Source organism: Aulonocara stuartgranti (genome assembly GCF_965226115.1).
Source record: "Aulonocara stuartgranti genome assembly, chromosome: 3".
In the NCBI taxonomy this organism is placed as follows: Eukaryota; Metazoa; Chordata; class Actinopteri; order Cichliformes; family Cichlidae; genus Aulonocara; species Aulonocara stuartgranti.
Genome location: NC_138941.1, coordinates 50,994,056 through 51,014,747, shown reverse-complemented (window position 1 = coordinate 51,014,747; position 20,692 = coordinate 50,994,056). Strand labels below are relative to the sequence as shown.

The window sequence follows — 20,692 nt, the reverse complement described above, 5'->3', positions numbered from 1 at the left end:
ACACAGTTAGTAACAGTCAACACTTTATATCTGGAGGTTAATTTTAGTTTCTCTCACCTGGGATTGTGAACCAAGGAGCGACAGTGGGGAACACAAAGGGACTAGTTGTCATTGTGATCCAATATGGTGAAGTGCTGGGTTGTGGGATGGTAATATCTTCTGTTGGGACAGCTGCCCCGTCAACAGCGACATCGCTGTCTGGCAAAGCTTTGTGTGGCAATCTTGGTGCTGCACAAGCAAAAATAAGTTTTGTTTAATTTGTGTGTGTGTGTGTGTGTGTGTGTGTGTGTGTGTCAGGTTTTTAACTGACTTTCAGTTTAACTTTAAGCACCTTTACAGATATCCAATGCCAGTCTGAAAAAGTGGAGTTTAAGTAATGGCTCTGGTTCATGTGTCTAGGGCAGAGATAAGCAGAAGGGAATTGACCGCTGATGGAGCAAAGATTTCTGGAGGGACCAGAAAAGAGGTCAGAGAGATAACGAGGCAAATGAGCATCAAAGGATTTGTGGGAAGGAGAATCACAGTGTTAGTGAATCAAAGTTGAGGGAATGTGTTGCAATAATTTATTGTGGATGACGATAAAGCAGCAGTTTTGCATATGTTGCAACATTTCTCAGACTTCGCTTTATCCAGAGTCCAGGGAAGAACTGAAAAATATATTCATGACTGTTTCACAAACAGAAAGTGAAGGAAAGCTTATTATCCAGACTCTGTGTGATAGATGTGATGTGTTTCCATGATGGTGGAGATGGGAGCAGCTGGTGCAGCACTGGAGACAAAATAGATTTTGCAATATCTGGTAGTGAGGAGCCACAGCCCTGAGCTCAATCATACTGTTGAAATTTTTGAGGAAACTTCAGAATAACCGGGGTTACTGGCAGTGTTAGTTATTTCGGACCTGACTACTTGTATTTCAGTATTGATAAAACTGAACTCCGAAAATATCTCTAAGTTCCTCTTTTATGACTTTAGGCAGTTCTCCTCGCAGGGGGTTTAGTGTTGGCTTTCAGTTCTTCAGCAGTCATGCCTGCCGTTTCAGTTAGGTCGGATGAGACTTTGTTCGATTCATCTGTATCACGTTGGCGCGTGGTTCTTCAGGCCGTGAGGTGTCTTCTTTCCACCAGAAAGTCCCACAGTAGTCTGTGGTTTGGCCCAATAAGTCCTTATTTTGTTCTCTAAGCAAACTTTAGGAGTTCAGAAAGTGGAATGTGACATTTATAAGAGAATTTTTCAGAATTCTGCAGCTCTACTAAGTTGTGTGTTACACCATGTCTTGCTCTATAGCGCCCCTGATTAGTTGGAATTTAATCTGTCTCTAGTATCAGTATGCTTTTGCCACTCCTTGTAATCTTCAATTCACTTGCTTCTTTTGTGCATCACCCACTAAGACGACAATATTTGCCGTATTGTCCAAAGACAAGAGTCTCTTTGGACAATACGACCAATGTATAAAAAGTATAACTCTTAAGCTTGCCTTGTAGAAGACCACGTAGATCTCCAAAGCAATCCCACAGTACAGGAAGGCCAGCAGGACAAAAGCAGCTACCCTTACCAGACACGATTTACAGCCAAAAAACAACCCACCATATTCAGTGTATTACCAGATGACCTTCCATCAACTTCACCTTTTTTTCCCCGTTTAAATCACATTTATTTAAAACCCCATTCAAAACACACTTACGCAGTGATGTAAATCCACTGTGTGGTATTTCCACCCTTGACAATTTGTGGCCAGTGGCCCGTTTTAGAAGGCTGTACCAAACACCAAGGCGATCAGCATCACACACAGACTCAAATTCAATTAACACCTGAAACACAAGAAAGATAAAATTTACTCTAAACATTTTAATTTCACATTCTAAATGGTAGAAAATGGAACACATGGAAACAGTGAGCTAAGCACAGCTTTATTGTGGAGTTCACTGGATTCAAAAGTCAGAAATCCTGGATCAATGAAGCACTGGAGCCATGCTCAACGTGACCCCTGCACTAATGCTCTAATGTGATGAACACTAGTGCGCATGAGCATATGAAGAATCATGTGCTACAGCGAACAGATTACCTGCAGTCTCTCTTTACTATCTTTATAGTTTTGCAGTTGTGCTTTCATCAAGATAAGTAGCATCCAAAACCAGTCACATTATCTTGTTTTAATGTGTCTGTCAATTTTGGGGGGATAGTTAAGAATACACTTACATAAACACATACACTCAACAAAAATATAAATGCAACACCTTTGTTACTGCTCCCATTCCCCATGGGATGGACGTAGAGACCTAAAATTCATTCCAGATACACAATATAACCATCCCTCCCAAACAGTGGTCACAAATCAGTCCAAATGTGTGGTAGTGGGCACATCTGCTATATTGAGATAATCCATCCCACCTCACAGGTGTGCCACATCAGGATGCTGATCTGACATCATGAGTAGTGCACAGGTGTACCTCAGACTGCCCACAACAAAAGGCCACCCTGGAATGTGCAGTTTTTTGCGCTATTGGGGGTCTGGGGACCCAGAACCGGTCAGTATCTGGTGTGACCACCATTTGCCTCATGCAGTGCAACACATCGTCGCATGGAGTCTATCAGATTGTCAATTGTGGCCTGTGGAATGTTGGTCCACTCCACTTCAATGGCTGTGCGAGGTTGTTGGATATTCGTGGGAACTGGTACACGCTGTCGTATACGCCGGTCAAGCACATCCCGAACATGCTCAATGGGTGACATGTCCGGTGAGTATGCTGGCCATGCAAGAACTGGGACATTCTCAGCTGCCATCTGCCCTGAACAATGTGAACCATGATTCATCCGTGAAGCGCACACCTCTCCAACGTGCCAGACGCCATCGAATGTGAGCATTTGCCCACACAAGTCTGTTACGGTGACGAGCTGGAGTCAGGTCAAGACCCCGATGAGGACGACGGGCATGCAGTTGAGCGTCCCTGAGACGGTTTCTGACAGTTTGTGCAGAAATTGTTTGGTTGTGCAAACCAATTGTTCCAGCAGCTGTCTGGGTGGCTGGTCTCAGACGATCTTGGAGGTGAACCTGCTGGATGTGGAGGTCCTGGGCTGGTGTGGTTACACGAGGTCTGCGGTTGTGAGGCCGGTTGGATGCGCTGCCATATTCTCTGAAACGCCTGTGGAGACGGCTTATGGTTGAGAAATGAACATTCAATGCACGGGCGACAGATCTGGTTGACATTCCTGCTGTCAGCATGCCAATTGCACGCTCCCTCATTGCTTGTGGCATCTGTGGCATTTTGCTGTGAGACAAAACTGCACATTCCAGGGTGGCCTTTTGTTGTGGGCAGTCTGAGGTACACCTGTGCACTACTCATGATGTCAGATCAGCATCCTGATGTGGCACACCTGTGAGGTAGGATGGATTATCTCAATATAGCAGATGTGCCCACTACCACACATTTGGACTGATTTGTGACCACTGTTTGGGAGGGATGGTTATATTGTGTATCTGGAATGAATTTTAGGTCTCTACGTCCATCCCATGGGGAATGGGAGCAAAAACAAAGGTGTTGCGTTTATATTTTTGTTGAGTGTAGCTCATACAGCCTTTCACAGACTTTTAAAACATGCACTTGTTGCTGCTTATAAGTGTGTTTATACCTTGTTGAGAAGAGGCAGGTAGTTTCTTACAATACCGATTTTTCCCAAAGCTTCTCTGAGATCCCGGGACTCGCCTGGTGAGATGTTCCTGATGTAGATTGTCCGTGCTCCAATATCTGTCATTTCCTGTTCCGAGAAACCCTGGTGAACATTAAAACAAACCAGAAACAGTATTTAGTTTAACAATATTTCATGCTTTCTTAAACTACAGTTCCAAGATTAAGGTCATAAGTTTGCACATATAGTCACACAGCAGTATGCACCCTGGCAGCTATCTTCATTATCCAAACAATTTATAATTGCAGCTCTTGCTTTTGTTGATAACATTGTTTGAGAAAATATTTAAACTTAGCTGTGTACACAGAAAACCACTTTTGGCCCTTTCCTGGGTTCTTAGTTTTTTGCATGTTTCAAATTAAATTAAAAAAAAAACACACACACACACAAAAAAACCACATTTTTTTTTAAATACAAAATGCAGTTTTGAATGAGGATTTAACTTATTGCAGGAAAAAAGTTATCCAAACCTTTCCTAGCCATGTGTTAATATATGCTCATATTTTTCAAGGTGTTTTGACTTGGATGTGAGTGCTGCCAGTTATAACTTTATACTCTATACTTTATAAGGTATTCTAGTGTAGTCTGTGTTTCTGAGATATGTGTGCGTGTTACCTTCTTAACATAACACAGCCGATACATCAGATATGTATAAAACTCAAGCTGAAAGAAAAACAAATAGTTAAAAGTCATTACATCAAATAAATGTTGGATTCTGTTAAATTGATTTCAGTTCAAAGAGTATTTTTTATTACTTATAGCCTCTACAAAATATTACATTTTTTTTTTTTTTACTTACAACCACATTTTAAATAGATTGAACATTTAAAAACATCAGCTTGCTTTTAAGGATACTGTTTCCATCAACAAGCAGAAACAGATTTTCAATTATTTTTAATAACATATCTCACAACAGTAAAGTGTATTATCTAAACACAGTGCTCACCACCGGGGTCATTAAATTCTTGTACTTCACAACCTGCAGTCGAAGTTTAGACCCATTGAGAAAAAATTTACGATCATTTTCTGATGCTAGCACGATGTTTTTGGCTGCCACTGCTGTCGGCATGAGGGCAAAAGCCTGAAGGAAAAACAAACACTGACACACTGCGCTCACAAAATACGTAATAACTAAATGTTAGTTAGGTCGTCTTAGAAAAGACATTTAGAATCCCATTAAAATGAAGGTAATAATCCAGCCCAATGCAAATCCATGGCCTGGTGCTTACCATGCGCGCCTGTGGTATAACGTAGATCGTATCGTCGTAATATTCAAATCTGTGTGGAGTGAGCAGATCGGCGATGTCCTCCTCTTCATAACAGCCATCACGATACTTAGGCAGGTTGCTTATTAACAGCACCTTGTAATTAAGCGAAACAATCTGTGCAAAAGAAAAGAATAAAGTCAGCGTTTTAGATTAGTTTACAATTGAAGAAATTCCGGACAGAAATCTCAAAAAGGCAAAACATTCAGTTAGAAACTGTGCCTCACTTTGAGCACTGTCTACAACTATGAACACAATGAGGTACATCAGAATAAAATACTGAGTACAAAATGTTTCTGATGCTGATTTTGGTTTGACTTCTTTCTTTTTTTTTACTTTTACACAGTACAGCTCAACCTTGACTCACTGATAAAAAAAAAAGGCAGTAAGAGTCAGCTATGAAAGTACTTTTCATTCATTTAAGGTGGATCCTTAAAGAGTGATAACTGATTCACAAAAGGAAATGTGTAAACAGCACTACTGCGCTTTTCAAACTCAGGAAGGAAAAACTGTTTCTGTAGTAAAATATTTAGTATACACATCCAGAAATGCATACACTATTATATATTGTACATATATTTATTAGTTTCAGGTTGGCCATTCTTGTATTTTGCTCGTTTGTGTTGTTGTGTTTGCACATCTCTGTTGCTTGTGGGGCTCGCACACAAGAATTTCACTCGCATGTGCTGTGCCAGTGTGCCTGCAAATGTGATGTGACAATAAAAGTGATTTGATTTGATTTGATTTGATAGTAGACTGCTTAAAAAGAAAAGCTGGGCTTCTATTAATTTGTGAGGAACTTTCATCTCTTATGCTTCTTAAAAGGTTCTTTAGTTTTAAAACAACTTGCTGAGGTATTCAAGCCCCCTACTTAAACCCCTATTTTTTTAAGCACTCAAAACCACCATGTCCTGGATGATTGTGCATATAATTTGAACATTTCAAATTACCTTTTTAATAACAGACTTTTTTTTTTTTTTGCCTGTCCCGTTTGGCTCTTTTGCCATCAGAATTATTGTCTAAAGGCGAGGAAAGATGCCCAACGGATTTACTTTACCAAATTGACCATCCCAGCCTTGCCGTAATGGTCCATTTGATTCACCTTTTATTGTTTATTTTATTTTCATTTGCTGAATACGGGACAGACTTGACTGGGGGAAAGAAGGGGAGAAAGAAAGAGGGAAAGAGAAACAGCTGAGAAGAGGGACGGGGGAGAAGGGCAAAAAACAAAAACCAACAGAATAAGCTGAGAGAGGAAAAAAAAATGCATCTATCGATCACCTGGATCACCTGTTGAGAAAGAAAAAAGAAAACAAGCAGAAGAGAACAAGACTAATAGAATAAACAACATCACAATGATATATGGGAATATGACAGTAAATACTAAATATTAAACATTATTGTGCAGCACGTAAGATCAACAGAACACAGTGTGCTTTGAGGTAGGAGCCAAAAAGGGTGTAGTTTGTGGGTGTGATCACCCGTGTGTACACCTGTGAGCATGGACGCGCTTGTTTTTTAAAGGTTCCTTCATGTAATGATCTGCTAGAGGGTGTGGGGAGCCACTGCCCCGTCCTCCAGGGCATGAAGCAGGTATGGAGGAGATCAAAACTCCAGACATCCAGAGGCCCCCAGAACACAAGAGACCAAGGAAGACCAACAGAGGGGCAGCCGCGCCACTGTCCCAGACAGAGCTGAGGAGAGTCCCAGATGAGGGCTCACTCAGCAGCCGCGGAGCAGAAGCCAGGGGGAGTTGCAGTGATGCGCCCGTGAGCTCCGCCGGCAGCCAGCCGTGCCTGAGTGACCGATCCCCAGGCCGAGGGGCCGGGGGCACTCCACCTCCGGAGTGGCCCAAGCGAGCCCCAGGCTCCAGGCCCCGATAAGCGGCCGCCAAGGAGTGAGCCGGTGTGTACCTGGACGCCCATCCCCGGACACAAAGAACCACCAACGCACCGATGTCTGAGGGAGTCCGCCACCGGCAGGGGAAGTGGTGGTGGGTGGAGATAGGCCTCCAAACCTTGGAGGGCCTGAGATGTCCCCAGAGAGGTGGTGTCTGATACCCGACCTGACATATAGACACAGACATACAGGCACACACAGATACAAACATCCATTCCCACCCTCATGCTCTCATATGCACTTACTCCACACTCAACCAACGTGGAGACAGACATAAAGAGACGTTGTACACACGATCACACTCCCCAAGCGTACTCTACAAACCGGGTCTAGGTACCCTTGCCCCTGGTGGGGGGGAACTGCACCCAGACCCAGGTGGTGTTACCCTTTTCCCTGCGGTGGGGAGAGGCAGACCGCCCCGACTCCACAGCAGCAGGGAGGCCCCACACTCCAGACCACAGTCGGACGGCCAATTCCTCCTCCTAGCCCCCCCGCTCCAGCAGGTCGCAGAGAACGGGGGTGAGAGAAGACTCCAAACCTCCCTCCACCCGCTCATTGTAGTGTTGATGCAGCAGGTAAGCGCATAGCCCCTCCTGTTAGCCCTCAATGTCTATGTGTATTTAAAATTGAGAGGTGGGCAACGACGCCAGGGGTGAGGTGTACAGACTTTTAATATGTGTTAGTATACAAGATAATTTTTCGCCATCTTACAATGCTGTGATTGCAGCCATTCTCCAACTCTCTGTGAATGGTACTCATGACCATTGATCAATGGGTTTTGATCAGTGAGTTTTGATCAGTGGTTGTTGATCAATGGTCATGAGAATTTGCATAATTAAAATTAAGGGACTGACTTCCCAGCCCATTGTTCTTTCAGTGGGCTGGTTTCAGTCATTATGCAAATGTACTGTTTATAAGATTTGGGGAAACCTGCAGTTAGCTGAGACTGAAAAAGTCACTTGGATGAGTGACGAAACGTTTCTCCCACAAAACGCTACGTCCAGATGAACAGAATCAACTTTTGGAGATACACGATAATTATTTTGTTTTGGTACTAAATTGGTAACCATGCTTTGTGTAATTCTATTAGTGTATGTAAATCTCTGTTATTGCGACATCCCTACTGAATTTTTAACATTTTTCTACATTTACACCTACTTGAGTGTCACCTGACAATGAGATATAACCCAACTATAAACTTTTAAAACAAACTGAACTATTTCAGATCAAAACTTAACCACTTTGACAAAGCATGTTTTTCTTACAGGTATAATTTAAGTGTTTTTTTAATGTTACCTGTTTACGGGGAAGCCTGACTGTCTTGAGACAACCTGTAAAGTGCAGAGCAAAAGAAAAACAGAAAATAATTATAAAATAGAAAATATCTTCACACTGGGAAATCTTTCATACAGATCTTTCGGGATTTCTTACGGATTTTTTCTGGACATAGTTGCTTTTCTATCAGTTCCTCAAATGTTGGGTGGGTAGGAGCGACCGGCTGATCCTTTGAGATCTTCTTTGCAGTCACAGAGACTTAGAATAAAGGAAATGTAGTTAAGTTAAATAGTGGTAGTTTAGATAGGATGCAAATTACCCAGCTGATTTAAATAAAAATCTGAAAACTGTTCTCGTCATGAAGCACAGTCTTTAGCTTTTGATTCCGTCCAACATCCTGCTGTCAAAGATACTCCACACTTGAAGGTGTTTTCTGTCCACTTACCTTTGTCCTTTGTAACCGTTTCTACACTTTCAACTCTTTGCTTTGCCTCCACAGAAATCTCAGGTGATTTTCCTGCAGTCTGCTGTTGTGTTTCTTCTTGTAGAGCAGAATCTGAGCTCTGCTCGGTCTGTTCTGAAGCTTTGAGTGAATCTTCTGGACTTTTGATGACAGTTTGTGGTTTCTGAGGTGGATCAGTGGGTTTTGGTGGCGATGTATTTGGCTTGGTCTCAGCTGCACTAGTTGGTAGTTGATTCTCACTTGATATAGTTGGTGACGTCTGATTATCTTTGCCGTCAGTAGAAGTTTCAACTTCTGTGTGGTCCTCCCTTTCAGAAGCTGATGCTTTTCGTGCTTCACCTTTAGGCCCCATCGCAGATTCATGAATCTTTGTTTCAGGTTTCTTGTGTTTTGTCTCTACATCAGGCTTATCCTCTGACGTTGTTGATTTAGAATGATCCACTTTTTCTTTTTTCAGAGTTCCTGCTGTTTTAGATTTCTGCGTCGTTGAGGCCGTTTCTGCTTTGGAAGTCAAGACTTTTGGCTCACCATCAACTGCAGCACCTTTAATTGGTTCAACAGCCTTCATAGTATTGGCTGTATTTTTAGGTGCCACCACAGCTTCTTTAGCACCGGTTTGAGACCCTTTGGGTTTACGTTTTCCTTTCAAATCACTGGTGTTAGGCTGCTTTTCGGGACTCTTCGTAGATTTACTCTTAGATTTTTCGAGGCTTGAAGCTGCTTCTTCAGCCTTATCACCAGTTTTTACAGTTTTAGCTTTTTGCTCAGCTGAGATGTTTTTCGCTTTGGAAACAGAGACTTTTGCTGTAGTTTCCAGTTTAGTTTTTGTGGTTTTCTTGGATGCAATTTCCTGTAAACAAAGATAATTTTGGATTAATCAGATTACTGATCATTTTGCCACAGAAGAGCAGTGATGTTAATATATTTCTCAAGGGAAAACAAAGTTACCTTTTCATTAACAACACTGACAGTTACTTCTTTTATGTCAAAGTTCTTTAAGCTCTTCAGTTTCTCAGCATCTTCCTGTTTCTCGAAACACACAACTGCCTGGGTGTGCACAAACACACACACACACACACATTAATTTGGATTACTACCAAAACTATTACGTTACTACATTCACACTAAAAATCATATATGAGCACTTGTCAGTAGCTTACAAGTATTTGATGACAAGTTTGAGTTTTCCAAGCAAACTACAAGCAACGGTGGCAACTTGCAAGCAACCAATGCGATTCCAAGGATGTTTTTAGTGCAATGTGTATATATAGATTAAAAAAATGCATAATGCAAAGCAGCAAAATAAAAACAAAATACATTGTGTATGCTTTCATAGGATTAGACTTGAGCAGAAACTTTCTGACATTGTGATGTCTATATAAAAGCTCAGTATAATCCAAAGTAGCCATGAATGTGAGGGCTGCAAGACCACAGAAGAAAAGTAAGGATAACCAACTGACTTTAAACCGCATGATGAATGCATGACTATAACTAATGAATGGACAGTACATTTATAGAGAATTGTAGCTACGGTGCATAAATATCTATCTTAGATTGCAGAAGCAAACCAGGAGACACATTTTCTCTAGATTCACAAGCAGGTCAATGAACTCATCCATCTATAACAGTGAGCAAATTTCAGTGTACATACCTGTAATTTTGACCTAAACAAAACAACTGACTTGGTTTTTCCAAATTTCTCCACAGCAGAAATCACTTCACTGTGAGAGAGACTACTGACAATCCCTTGTAGCCTCACCATGGTTGGAGGGGAAGATTTAGCAGCCTGTGGAAACACAGCGAAGAAAAATATGAACAAACCAAATGCAGATTTCATCATGACAATTTGACTCAAAGTTTGTGCTTGTATAAATTTGTGCTGAAGGATTTAATCTTGCTTTTGTGGCATCAACAATCACGTCACTGTCACCTGTCACTGACCACATAAATTGTCCAAAACTGTCCATTCATGAAAAAAGGCATCATGTGAAGTCACCTTGGTCTTCTCTGTGCTAGGCCTCCCTTTAACTGATTCTGGAGATGCAGAACGTGAGGACGATGATGTTGATGGGGACGACTTCATCTTGGCTAGCTCAGCCAGCAGGGCAGGAGCCAAAGTTTTGACGACAGTCTCCAGGTCAGACTGTTTTGATAAGGACTGGAGAGCTAAAAGACCACAGGTACAAAAGAGATTCACACTTTGGTTGGTCCCAAGTCTCAAAAATCATCTACTGCTTCTGAAAGTTTTATAATCGTAGAAAAAACTATACTGACATTTTCTGGTGGTACTGGTCTTTATTTATAATTTGCATTAGTATAGTTAATGTTATGAGGGGGGTTGACAAGTGAACATAACTTTGCTTTTAGAAAAACCAATGAGTACATACCAAACCCCCCCCCCCCCCCCCCCCAAAAAAAAACCCCCAAATACCATGAAGCAATTTTCCAACCTGATGTTTCCAGCAGTTTCTTTGCCAAGATCTTCGAGCTGCTCGACTTATTTCGCATAGGAGATGACCTCTTTGCCAACGACCGCCTCTCCCAGCTTCTCCTCGGTGGTGAACGTTTCTCATCTCTTCTTTTCGGCAAGGATCGCCTCTCACGGCTCCTTGAGCGTGATCGATATCGTGAAGAGGAAGGACAGTCATACCATGAGGAGTCAGAATGAGACCGGGACCTGAAAAAAGTATTAATCAAAGAACTTAATGACTCAAAAATAAAAATAAAACATCTCAAAGCACACACCACCATGGATACAAAAGGTAAATACTGTCCACCAATTAAGTGTGTTTAAGTTTACATTATTAAATAAATTACATTTCGCCCTCTCCACTGGAGAGCTAAATCTTCTTGATTGATCCTAGTTCTCAAAATGTATGTTGGACAGACCTGCGATTACGTCTGGAGCTGTAGGGAGATCGTGATCGGCTTCTGTGTCTCTCCCTTCGGGGGCTGCATGATCGAGAACGGGAATGACTAATTCGTCTGTCCCTCCTACGCTCCGACTCATGGCGGCGACGTGAGCTGCCGGAGCGGAAGCGGAAGCGGGAACGGCAACTTCGACTATCTCTTCTTCGCTCCGAGTCACAATTAGTGCGGGGGCTGCGAGAGCGGCTACTTGGCCTATTTCTTCTTCGCTCCGAGTCACGATGAGTGCGGGGGCTGCGAGAGCGGGAACGGGAATGACTAATTCGTCTGTCCCTCCTACGCTCCAAGTCACGGAGGCGACGTGAACTGCCGGAGCGGGAACGGCAACTTCGTCTGTCCCTGCTACGCTCCGGGTCATGATGGCTGCGGGAGCGGGAACGGCTACTTCGTCTGTCCCTGCTACGCTCCGGGTCATGATGGCTGCGGGAGCGGGAACGGCTACTTCGTCTATTTCTTCTTCGCAACGAGTCACGATGAGTGCGGGGGCTGCGAGAGCGGGAACGGCTACTTTGCCTGTCCCTGCTACGCTCCGAGTCACGATGGCTCCGGGGGCTGCAGGAACGGGAACGACTCTCATGTCTGGTTTTCTTCTGGGAAGTCTCAGCAGAAGTTGAGGGAGAGGGCTTGGCACCTGATGCACTAACAATTGCATATAAAAAGAAAGGCACATGTTAAATCAAAGAAAATGAAAGCCTCCAATGCTGCAGGCTTTCGCCAGATGACTTCAAATGAAGATATTTACCCTGGCAGTGATGCAATTTCACCGTTCCATTCTGGGTATCTGTGGAAAAACACAGATACATTTTTGTCAGATGTTGCAAGGTAGAATTTATTCAGCTTCATAACAATTTAGGTTAGGGAAAATGGCTCATGGTAAATGCTGCAAATCATTAAGGTGCTTTAAATTAAAAAAATACAAATGAACAGTTCTTAGGGAGCTATCCTAGCATTACAACCCCGGCATCATTTTGGCACACCCATGGTTGTGCTGCCCCAAAGATATCGGTTCATAATCACGAAGTACAGAGAAGAAAGATTGACCGCTTTCGCAGAAGTTTGCAGTTCTCGATGTGAAGGCTGGTATTCTGGTGGGAGACCCAATCCTAGTGGTCACAACAAAAAACAAACATTTAGACAAGGTTTATTATTATCAGGAGCAACGTTTGTCATTGACATCACTTGCTGATAAAAGGTCACTAAACTTTGCAGTGGCCTTAAAAAAAATTCTTAAAATATTAACAGTTAGTCCTTCACTGAATGCAGAAGCATTATAACATTAGCCAGGAGCCTGGATTGTATTTAAACCTTCATAGGCCAAAAACCAGGAACAAATAAGCGTGACACATTATACCTTTCCTGGGATAAAATTTTAAAAGTGAAATTATTTAGTATATATAGAAAACACAAGTCAAACATCTGATTACAAACAACCAAAACAAAAGGTCAATTAGGCTCTGGATTCTGGACTCTCAGGCTCTTCTTATGGCATCAAACTTTCCCGAAGCTCCAAGAAGGTCGTCTCAGGAGAGGCCAAGTTTGGATTAGGACAAAATGCCGATGACGATCACAGTTGGAGTAGCGACAGGAAGATGACGTTGAAATAGACCAGAAGAGGAAGGCGCTGTTTCTTTGACGAGGAGCTCAAATGTGAAATTTGGTGCAGCGAAGGAAGGCCGATCCATAAAGAGAGATTCAACAACAAATCAAATCAAATCTGGTGCTTGTGTAGCTCATGACTGGGCGCAGCGGGTGCTTATGTTTGTGGTAGTAAATGATGTTGCCTTTTGGGACACAGAAACACTAACTTAAAAAGAAAGTATGAGTTAAAAAAAAAGAAGAAGCGAGTATTACACAAAAACAAGGTGCCCACTAATGTGAAATAAAGGACAAAACACACTATTCTTAACTCTAATGACAAAAGACAAAAAGGGGAACTTTTACATTCAGCAACAGTTCCAGAAAAAGCAAAGCTGAATGTGCACTGTGGAACAGCAGCCCAAGAACAGAGACAAATGAAAAACCAGCCATCTTCCAACATTTTCTGATGCACAGGCTCGTCAGGTTTGCAGGTTTCTCCTCATCACGTCATCTGAGGCCTTGGTTCCATTGTTAGCAAAAGCCTTGAATGTCTTAGCATCAGTTTATGTCAATTTAAAAGAGATTAAATCTATCAATTGCAAGTACAGACCACTGAAGATTCTGAAGGTCTCTTATTAGTAGTGTTTTTCAATTACAATATCTGATAGACATATAGTTAAGTTTAGTCTGCACTGTAATCCTTCAGAAATTCTGGTACAGAATACTGAATTGCAGAAATATGTGAAAAATTTGTCCAAATGTTTGCAAGCCAAGTTGGTAGTCTTCCTATAGTCACCATCATGCAGGAATAGTGAACAAAACAAACAAATAAACTTTAAAGTAGCATACATGAAGTTTTTCCCAAACCAAAGTCCTATAATTCGATCCAAAATCAAATAAAAAACAAAACAAAAAACATTGCATGTCAAATAAATAAAAACCGACAGAAAGCAAAAACATCGAACAATCTTCCACTTACCTTCATCAGAGTACATTCCTTGTTACATAGAGAGCAGGTATGAGGAAAGACCCTAGGTGAAGTGGCAGTGTAGTCTTGCATCTGGGCCAGCACTGGGATATTCCCTGTCACTTCTACCTTTGCTGGAAGCTGCTTGGTGGAAGCGGGCTGCGGTATATGAATGAAATTCACGAGGTTCTGCATTAGCGGCGAGAGACCCGGAGGAACGGGCATCGTGAGCCCTGGCATGAGGGACGGCTGTGGAACTGGCTTTGCAGCCGAAAAAACTTGAGACTGCAAAGCTTGTCCCATATGCACAGCTGGCTGATTCTGCATCTGCTGCAACCCAATCGGCAGGTTAGGTACCTGGCCCGTCTGCTGCTGCTGCTTCAGTTGCTGCTGTTGTATCTGCTGCTGCTGCTTTAATTGTTGTTGCGTCTGCTGCTGCTCCAGTTGCTGCTGTTGCGTCTGCTGCTGCTGCGTCTGCTTCAGTTGTTGCGTCTGCTGCTTCAGTTGTTGCGTCTGCTGCTGCATCTGCTGCTGCTCCGTCTGCTGCTGCTGCGTCTGCTGCTGCTTTGACTGTTGTTGCTTCAACTGTTGCTGCATCTGCTGCTTTGGTGGTGGTTGTTGCATTGTCTGTTTCACCTGTTGCTGTTGTACCTGCTTCTGCTGCATTTGCTGTTTGTTCATCTGCTCAGAAACATTTGATATTTGCCCGTGAGTCTTACTCTTTTCTTTGATGTGACTGTCGCTGCTGCTGCTGCCAATGAGTACAAGGCCAGGTCGACTTGGATGCACACTACGAACTATATTAGGAGTTAGTTGGCTTTTTGATGCTGACTGGCGATCTGGCTCTGGATTTTTCAACGGAAGGGTTTTAGTGACTTCTGCTTTAAGAGGTCTTAAGTCTGTGTCTGTCTTTGGCAGAGAGAAACCTTTGAAGATTTCTTGAGAAGGCTGGTTTGGTTGTGTTGGCAGTTGTTGAGCTGGACCACTACTTCGCATTGAGCCATGACTGGTAAAAGAGCTGCCTTGATCACGGGAAGAAACCAAGGTGCTGTTTTTCACCTCTGTCATACTTTTTTGCAGTGGTTCTCGACTGTGACCGCTACTATCATAGGAGCCCATCAGCAGCGTACCTCCACTTCCACCACTACTGGCTCCACTGCTGCTTCTTCCAATTTCATCCCCAAAGCTCCCAGTATATTTTCCAGTATGTCCATAATCAATCACTTTACTTGATTGGACAATAGGTGACAATTCATCCTGACGCATCCCTTCCCCTCTTGAAGTACTCAACCTTTCCCTTCCACTCATACTTGTGGTGGAATGAGGATCATAGTAGGATTTTGATGGATCTGCTGTTGCAGATCTCTTTGCCTTTTCCATGCGGATTTGTCGTAAGATAAAAGGCAGGTTGTCAGGAGTCATCTGATCTTCGGGATATGAGATCAGATGTTCCAGGTCCTCTTTTTCAAGTCCAAACTGCATAAGGATGTTCACAGCTGTTTCTGAAGTGTACTTGGGATGAGTAGACTCTGCAGAACCCACAGGTTTGTCTGGCACTGGGTAGTCATAATCACCTAAGCCTGGAATGGATTGCACATTGCGCTCTCTTTCATTCGAGGCATTAAACCTACTGTCGCCAGTGCTTTGATAGCTCAATGAAGCAGATGATGAACAGTATTTAGACGAATCATCCTCAGTTTCCCGTTTGTATCTTGGCAACCAGTCCATGGAGCTAGTGCTACTTGCAACATCAGGTCTTTGAGAGTTTGAGGACAACATGTAGGAAGTCACATCTTTGCCTGAAGAATCATACTCATCTCTTTGAGTGCTGGTAAAACGACTGTTCTTTTTTACAGGCTGATTTCTCACCTCCTCTCTGGCTCTGCTTATATGCATGTCTATGGACCTCTTTATGTCCTCTTCCATTGAAGTCTTACTCCCTTCTGGCCTGTAGCTCATTATTCCCCCAGATTTTGCAGGAGTCGCAGATGAAACTCCAGAAGAGCTAAAGCTGGACCCAGGCCCAAGATGAGGAGATGTCTTATGAGAGTCTCTCTCTGCCTGCATACTGGACTGTCCATAGCGCCCCTGGGCTGAACTTTGATTCCCAGAGGCATAGGGGTTATATAAGGGATGGGACATGGTGTTAGCAACCTTCAGAAGGTTCAGTAGACTGATGGCTGCAGCTGTCGGGCAGGGGGGTGTTGTGGGTATAAATGGGGCGTGTGTGTTGGTTCGACCACCAACAGCAACAGCATTATTTATCTGTGTCAAAGTAAGGTGGGCGTTCAGCTGAGCCAGCCGCAAGCATGCAGCTTGCTGTCCAATCAGTAAAAAGCTCCCTGGGAGCCCACCCAGAAGGGGGCTCTGTTGGGGCCCTGGTGCAGGAGAAGGGGTGTAACGCTTCGATGGCAATGGAAAGCTGGGAAGTTCAAAATAAAGAAAACAAAGAAAAAAGGTTAATGAGTTGTACTGGGCCTCAGAATCTTGGAAAGATGAGGTCCATCATCCGGAAGGCCGCTTCTTAATTTGCAGACTCTGCTTTCCAAAGATTCCTTCATTCATACGGATTCATTCTGTCAGTATCATATCTTATCATGGAAACAAAAGCATCAAAAACAGAGACACACAGAAAACAAGGCATTTTAACAATAGAGACACAGGAGACAACAACAACAAAATAGAAAGGAGGTGTTAATCTTAGAAGAATAAGGTTAATAGATCTTCCAAAGCAGCTTATCTTATCCTCCTCTATCCTTTTCATGTCCCTGATCTGTGGATAGACATGGAACATACACGCTAGTCGTCCAACATCTAGATGTTTCTAACAAGACCCATGATTAGTGCCCAACAAGGTCGAACTAAAGTCAATCTGTAACACGAATTTTCTCCTGAAACATTATGTTATAAAATAAAGACTGAAACACCAATACGAGCATACACAATATTGAATTGCAACCCAAAAAACTGATACGTTTTCATCTCTTTGCCTGTTTTGCCAGAGGCTTCAGTTCCACAATTCACAATAAAGCGTATGCACACAACTTTGAAGGTTTGGTAGTTTTATTATGATGACCTCCAAGTCCAGTGGTGGTGTGCTGAGTAGGCAGCATTCAGAAAAGAGACGACGTATGGCTTGGAAAGTTGGTGAAGGAAGCTGGATCTGCCGTTGACTTTCTGGTAATGACAGCACACAGATGGACCTCAACTGGTGCTGCCATAAGTCATGAATGCATGCTCCTGCCCCCTAAACATGATCGCAATAAATCAAAAGAGCATGCTCAGCGGCAGGATTTTGGCATAGAGGAGCTCATGAAGATCTTCTGTTTCCTCAGGGGACAAGATTGGACTCCTTCGCTCATTTTGAATTGCAGGAGATAAGGAACTAAAGTTGAGTACCATTACTGATGCTCTGTTGTCCGCTTGTGCTTAATTTAACTGGTTACATTAGCCCTCTGCACTTTAAGTGACTTTAGTGTCACTGTAAAATCATTTTGAACAGTGGAATAATTCAATCAATCTGTACGCTGTCTGTACAGACATTGTACCTGATCATTATGCAAGTACTTTTGACAAACTAAGTTTTCACATATGCAACAGGTTATGTTCTGAAAAGTGCAGTAAAAGCGTCCCAACAATTCTTACATCAAACACAGCAACAGTGAGAGAAAGCATCGTTATTGCTTTTCATTCATGACAATTTTAGTAGTTGGGTCAAAAATCTTTGCAAACCTCCAAAGAAAACTAGTTGGTAAAAGTGCAGCTACGAACTACTGAACATTTGCGGTTTGCTCCGTTCGTGCTACGATGGCTCTCTAATTTTAGGGACAAATTGTTATCTAGTGCAAAACTCATCAATGATGACATCAATGATGACATCAATGGCAAAATCAGAGACAATGACAATATTTGGAGGCCAAAAGTGAACACAACAGATTTCCCTCCCTGTGACTGTTTTTTGTTTTTGTTGTATTGCTTGTGTTAGCTATGTTATGCTGAAAAGTAATTTAAGAGAAAGTGAATTGCACAGATACACACACCTACCAGATGTAAAGAAGAATAACGCAATAGGAGAAAAGAAGGAAATAAATAAATGTTTTAAAAAATATAGATTTTTAAGTGATAATATAGAACAACACAACTAACCAACAGCTCAGCTGCAGACAACATGATTACATCTTTGACTACATTGCAGCAGTCTTTATACTGCCTTTAAGTAAGCACCTGCAGCAGTGGATAGGTGCTTTTTGCTCACTGCACATCAATGGTATGGGAGCAAGTTAATGACAGGCGATCTTTTCTATAGTTCCATCTTAATGTCTAATGCCAGGCCACTGATCACCAATTAGTGATGTTTCGGTCGCGAACGAAACAGCTCTTACGAGTGCAGGTAGTTCCACTCTCAGTAGCACAGGAACAGAGCAGGAGGGAGAGACAGAGAGCCAGGGACAACATCACATTATAAAGGTATAGTAATCATCCACAACTATTTTCAGTTGCAGATGACAAAGGATTCAGAAAGTTTATTCATGCAGGCCCATATGACAGAGAATGTGCATCTTCTTTTTTTTTTCCATATTATAATTTATATTTAATTGTGTTGTGGTTTGCAGTGTTTTGTGTTGTTTCACTTTAAATTTGTAAAAGGAAAAAGCTGAAAATTTAAATAGTTAAAAGTTGAACTGTGAATAGTTGGTTTTTGTATTATATTATTTATTTATTACATTTTATGTGGAGTGAATAAATAAAAGTATATTTATGGTGGCTCCTACAGACAAAGCACGTACGAACTCCAAAACACGTACGAACTCCAAAACGTGTACAAACTCCAAAACACGTACAAACCCCGAAGCACATACCAATTCCAAAGCACGTACAAACTCCAAAAAGCACGTACAAACTCTGAAGCACGTACAAACTCCAAAACACGTAAAAAAGACAGCAGAATGCTAGGTGCAGTGTTGAGCTTTTGTTACCTAGTGGCTACACAAGCCAGGAAGTAACAATAACAGGAAGTAACATCCATCCATCTTCATCCGCTTATCCGAGGTCGGGTCGCGGGGGTAGCAGCCTAAGCAAAGAGGTCCAGACCTCCCTCTCCCCAGCCACCTCCTCCAGCTTGTCCGGGGGAATACCAAGGCGTTCCCAGGCCAGCCGAGAGATATAATCTCTCCAGCGTGTCCTGGGTCTGCCCCGGGGCCTCCTCCCGGTGGGACATGCCTGGAACACCTCGCCCAGGAGGCGCCCAGGGGGCATCCTTGCCAGATGCCCGAACCACCTCAGCTGGCTCCTTTCGATGTGGAGTAGCACATGTGGAGTAGGAAGTAACAATTGTGTATAAATACACAGACAATACACATATGCTTTCAATTGTGTTATTTAAGTGATCTAGGTAGCTCTGTTTTGGAAGCTCAGTTAATGCTAGAAATGTGTTTTGGAGTTTGTACGTGCTTTGTCTCTAGGGGCCACCGTATATATTTATATATAAACATATAAATAAAACCATTTTTTTACATTAGTAATTCTTTTGTGCATAATTTTATATTATTGTTAATAATAAATTAATTAAAGCAACAAAACAACCTGAAAGAGCTGGTTGGGAGCCGAAAAAGCTGGATCTTTTTAGTGAGCCGAGCTGAATTTTTCTAGATAATATTCACAAAGGTAGGACGGTTTGCCACTTAATTTCGTGTGCGCAGAAACAGCGGGTAAGATGGTTTGTCAGGTAGGATGGATTCCCAGGACACCGGTTCTCCAAAAAGAGATGGAAATCCCACCACTGTAACCAATACCATCACGTCTGGGAAGAGTCTTAAGAGCGGGATTAACGTGCATCACTAAAAGAGAGAAAACTTTAATACAAGCCAGGTCTGTGGAGTGGAGTGGGGGCTTATCATAAGTGAAGGACAAGTGGTTGTTTTTCTCATGTTGTCAGTATTTGTTGTAAATGCTGCCTTTTATGAATGCATTTAAAATGTGTTGTGGCCACTGAGTTAAATCCGGCAGATTGAGCAAAATCTGTGCAGCAGTGAGATATGAGACGAGACCATAAATCCACCACTAAAGCAACACTCCTCCAGGCCCGTTTACAAACTACCACCACAAGTCGACAAACAGCGGGTACAAGGAAAAGCTGATCGCTTACAGGGTTTTGTTTTTTGTTTGTTTTTTTAAAAACAACAACTCGGTGTACATACCGTGCTTTATATGTATGTAATCCCTTTGTTCTGATGTTCTCAAATATATCCTCTCGAAGAACTTCTTGCAACCTACAGCTTTGCTAAGGGAAAAGAAACGCTAGCCACGTGACCCAGCGCAAAGTGTTCCGTTTCGATGGGCTGCCTTCAAAATAAAAGTACGAACAGAAACGACAACTTTCAAGATACTGTAGTAATTCCACTAACGCATTCCGTGCATATTATTATTATTATTATTATTATTATTATTATTATTATTATTATTATTATTATTATTATTATTATTATCAGGGATAAGCACTTTCAATTTTTTATTTACGTTTTAGAAAAATACAACTGCAAGTTTTAAATATGTTATTGAGTGTGTTATTTTTATTGTTACAACCATATTATTAACCATGTATACTTCAGTTTCAGTGAGACAGATTTTGAAAAG

At 42.3% G+C, this 20,692-nt stretch overlaps 1 protein-coding gene across 1 annotated transcript in view; it reads right to left on the bottom strand.

The window, feature by feature from the left end:
- Positions 1-20,384, bottom strand: part of LOC309703784 (uncharacterized protein) — a 44,707-nt gene extending 24,323 nt beyond the window's left edge. The window contains exons 1-18 of the mRNA XM_082528675.1: positions 20,257-20,384; positions 14,072-16,481; positions 12,556-12,617; positions 12,257-12,295; positions 11,476-12,153; positions 11,037-11,263; positions 10,583-10,752; positions 10,238-10,372; positions 9,535-9,633; positions 8,569-9,436; positions 8,280-8,381; positions 8,145-8,179; positions 4,914-5,066; positions 4,631-4,765; positions 4,300-4,347; positions 3,628-3,768; positions 1,682-1,808; positions 58-228 (exon numbers count right to left, since the gene is read on the bottom strand). Of these exons, the coding sequence (XP_082384801.1) occupies positions 58-228; positions 1,682-1,808; positions 3,628-3,768; positions 4,300-4,347; positions 4,631-4,765; positions 4,914-5,066; positions 8,145-8,179; positions 8,280-8,381; positions 8,569-9,436; positions 9,535-9,633; positions 10,238-10,372; positions 10,583-10,752; positions 11,037-11,263; positions 11,476-12,153; positions 12,257-12,295; positions 12,556-12,617; positions 14,072-16,201 (5,320 nt within the window). The 5' untranslated portion in view covers positions 16,202-16,481; positions 20,257-20,384. The remainder of the gene's footprint in view (positions 1-57; positions 229-1,681; positions 1,809-3,627; positions 3,769-4,299; positions 4,348-4,630; positions 4,766-4,913; positions 5,067-8,144; positions 8,180-8,279; positions 8,382-8,568; positions 9,437-9,534; positions 9,634-10,237; positions 10,373-10,582; positions 10,753-11,036; positions 11,264-11,475; positions 12,154-12,256; positions 12,296-12,555; positions 12,618-14,071; positions 16,482-20,256) is intronic.
- Positions 20,385-20,692: the final 308 nt, after the last annotated feature.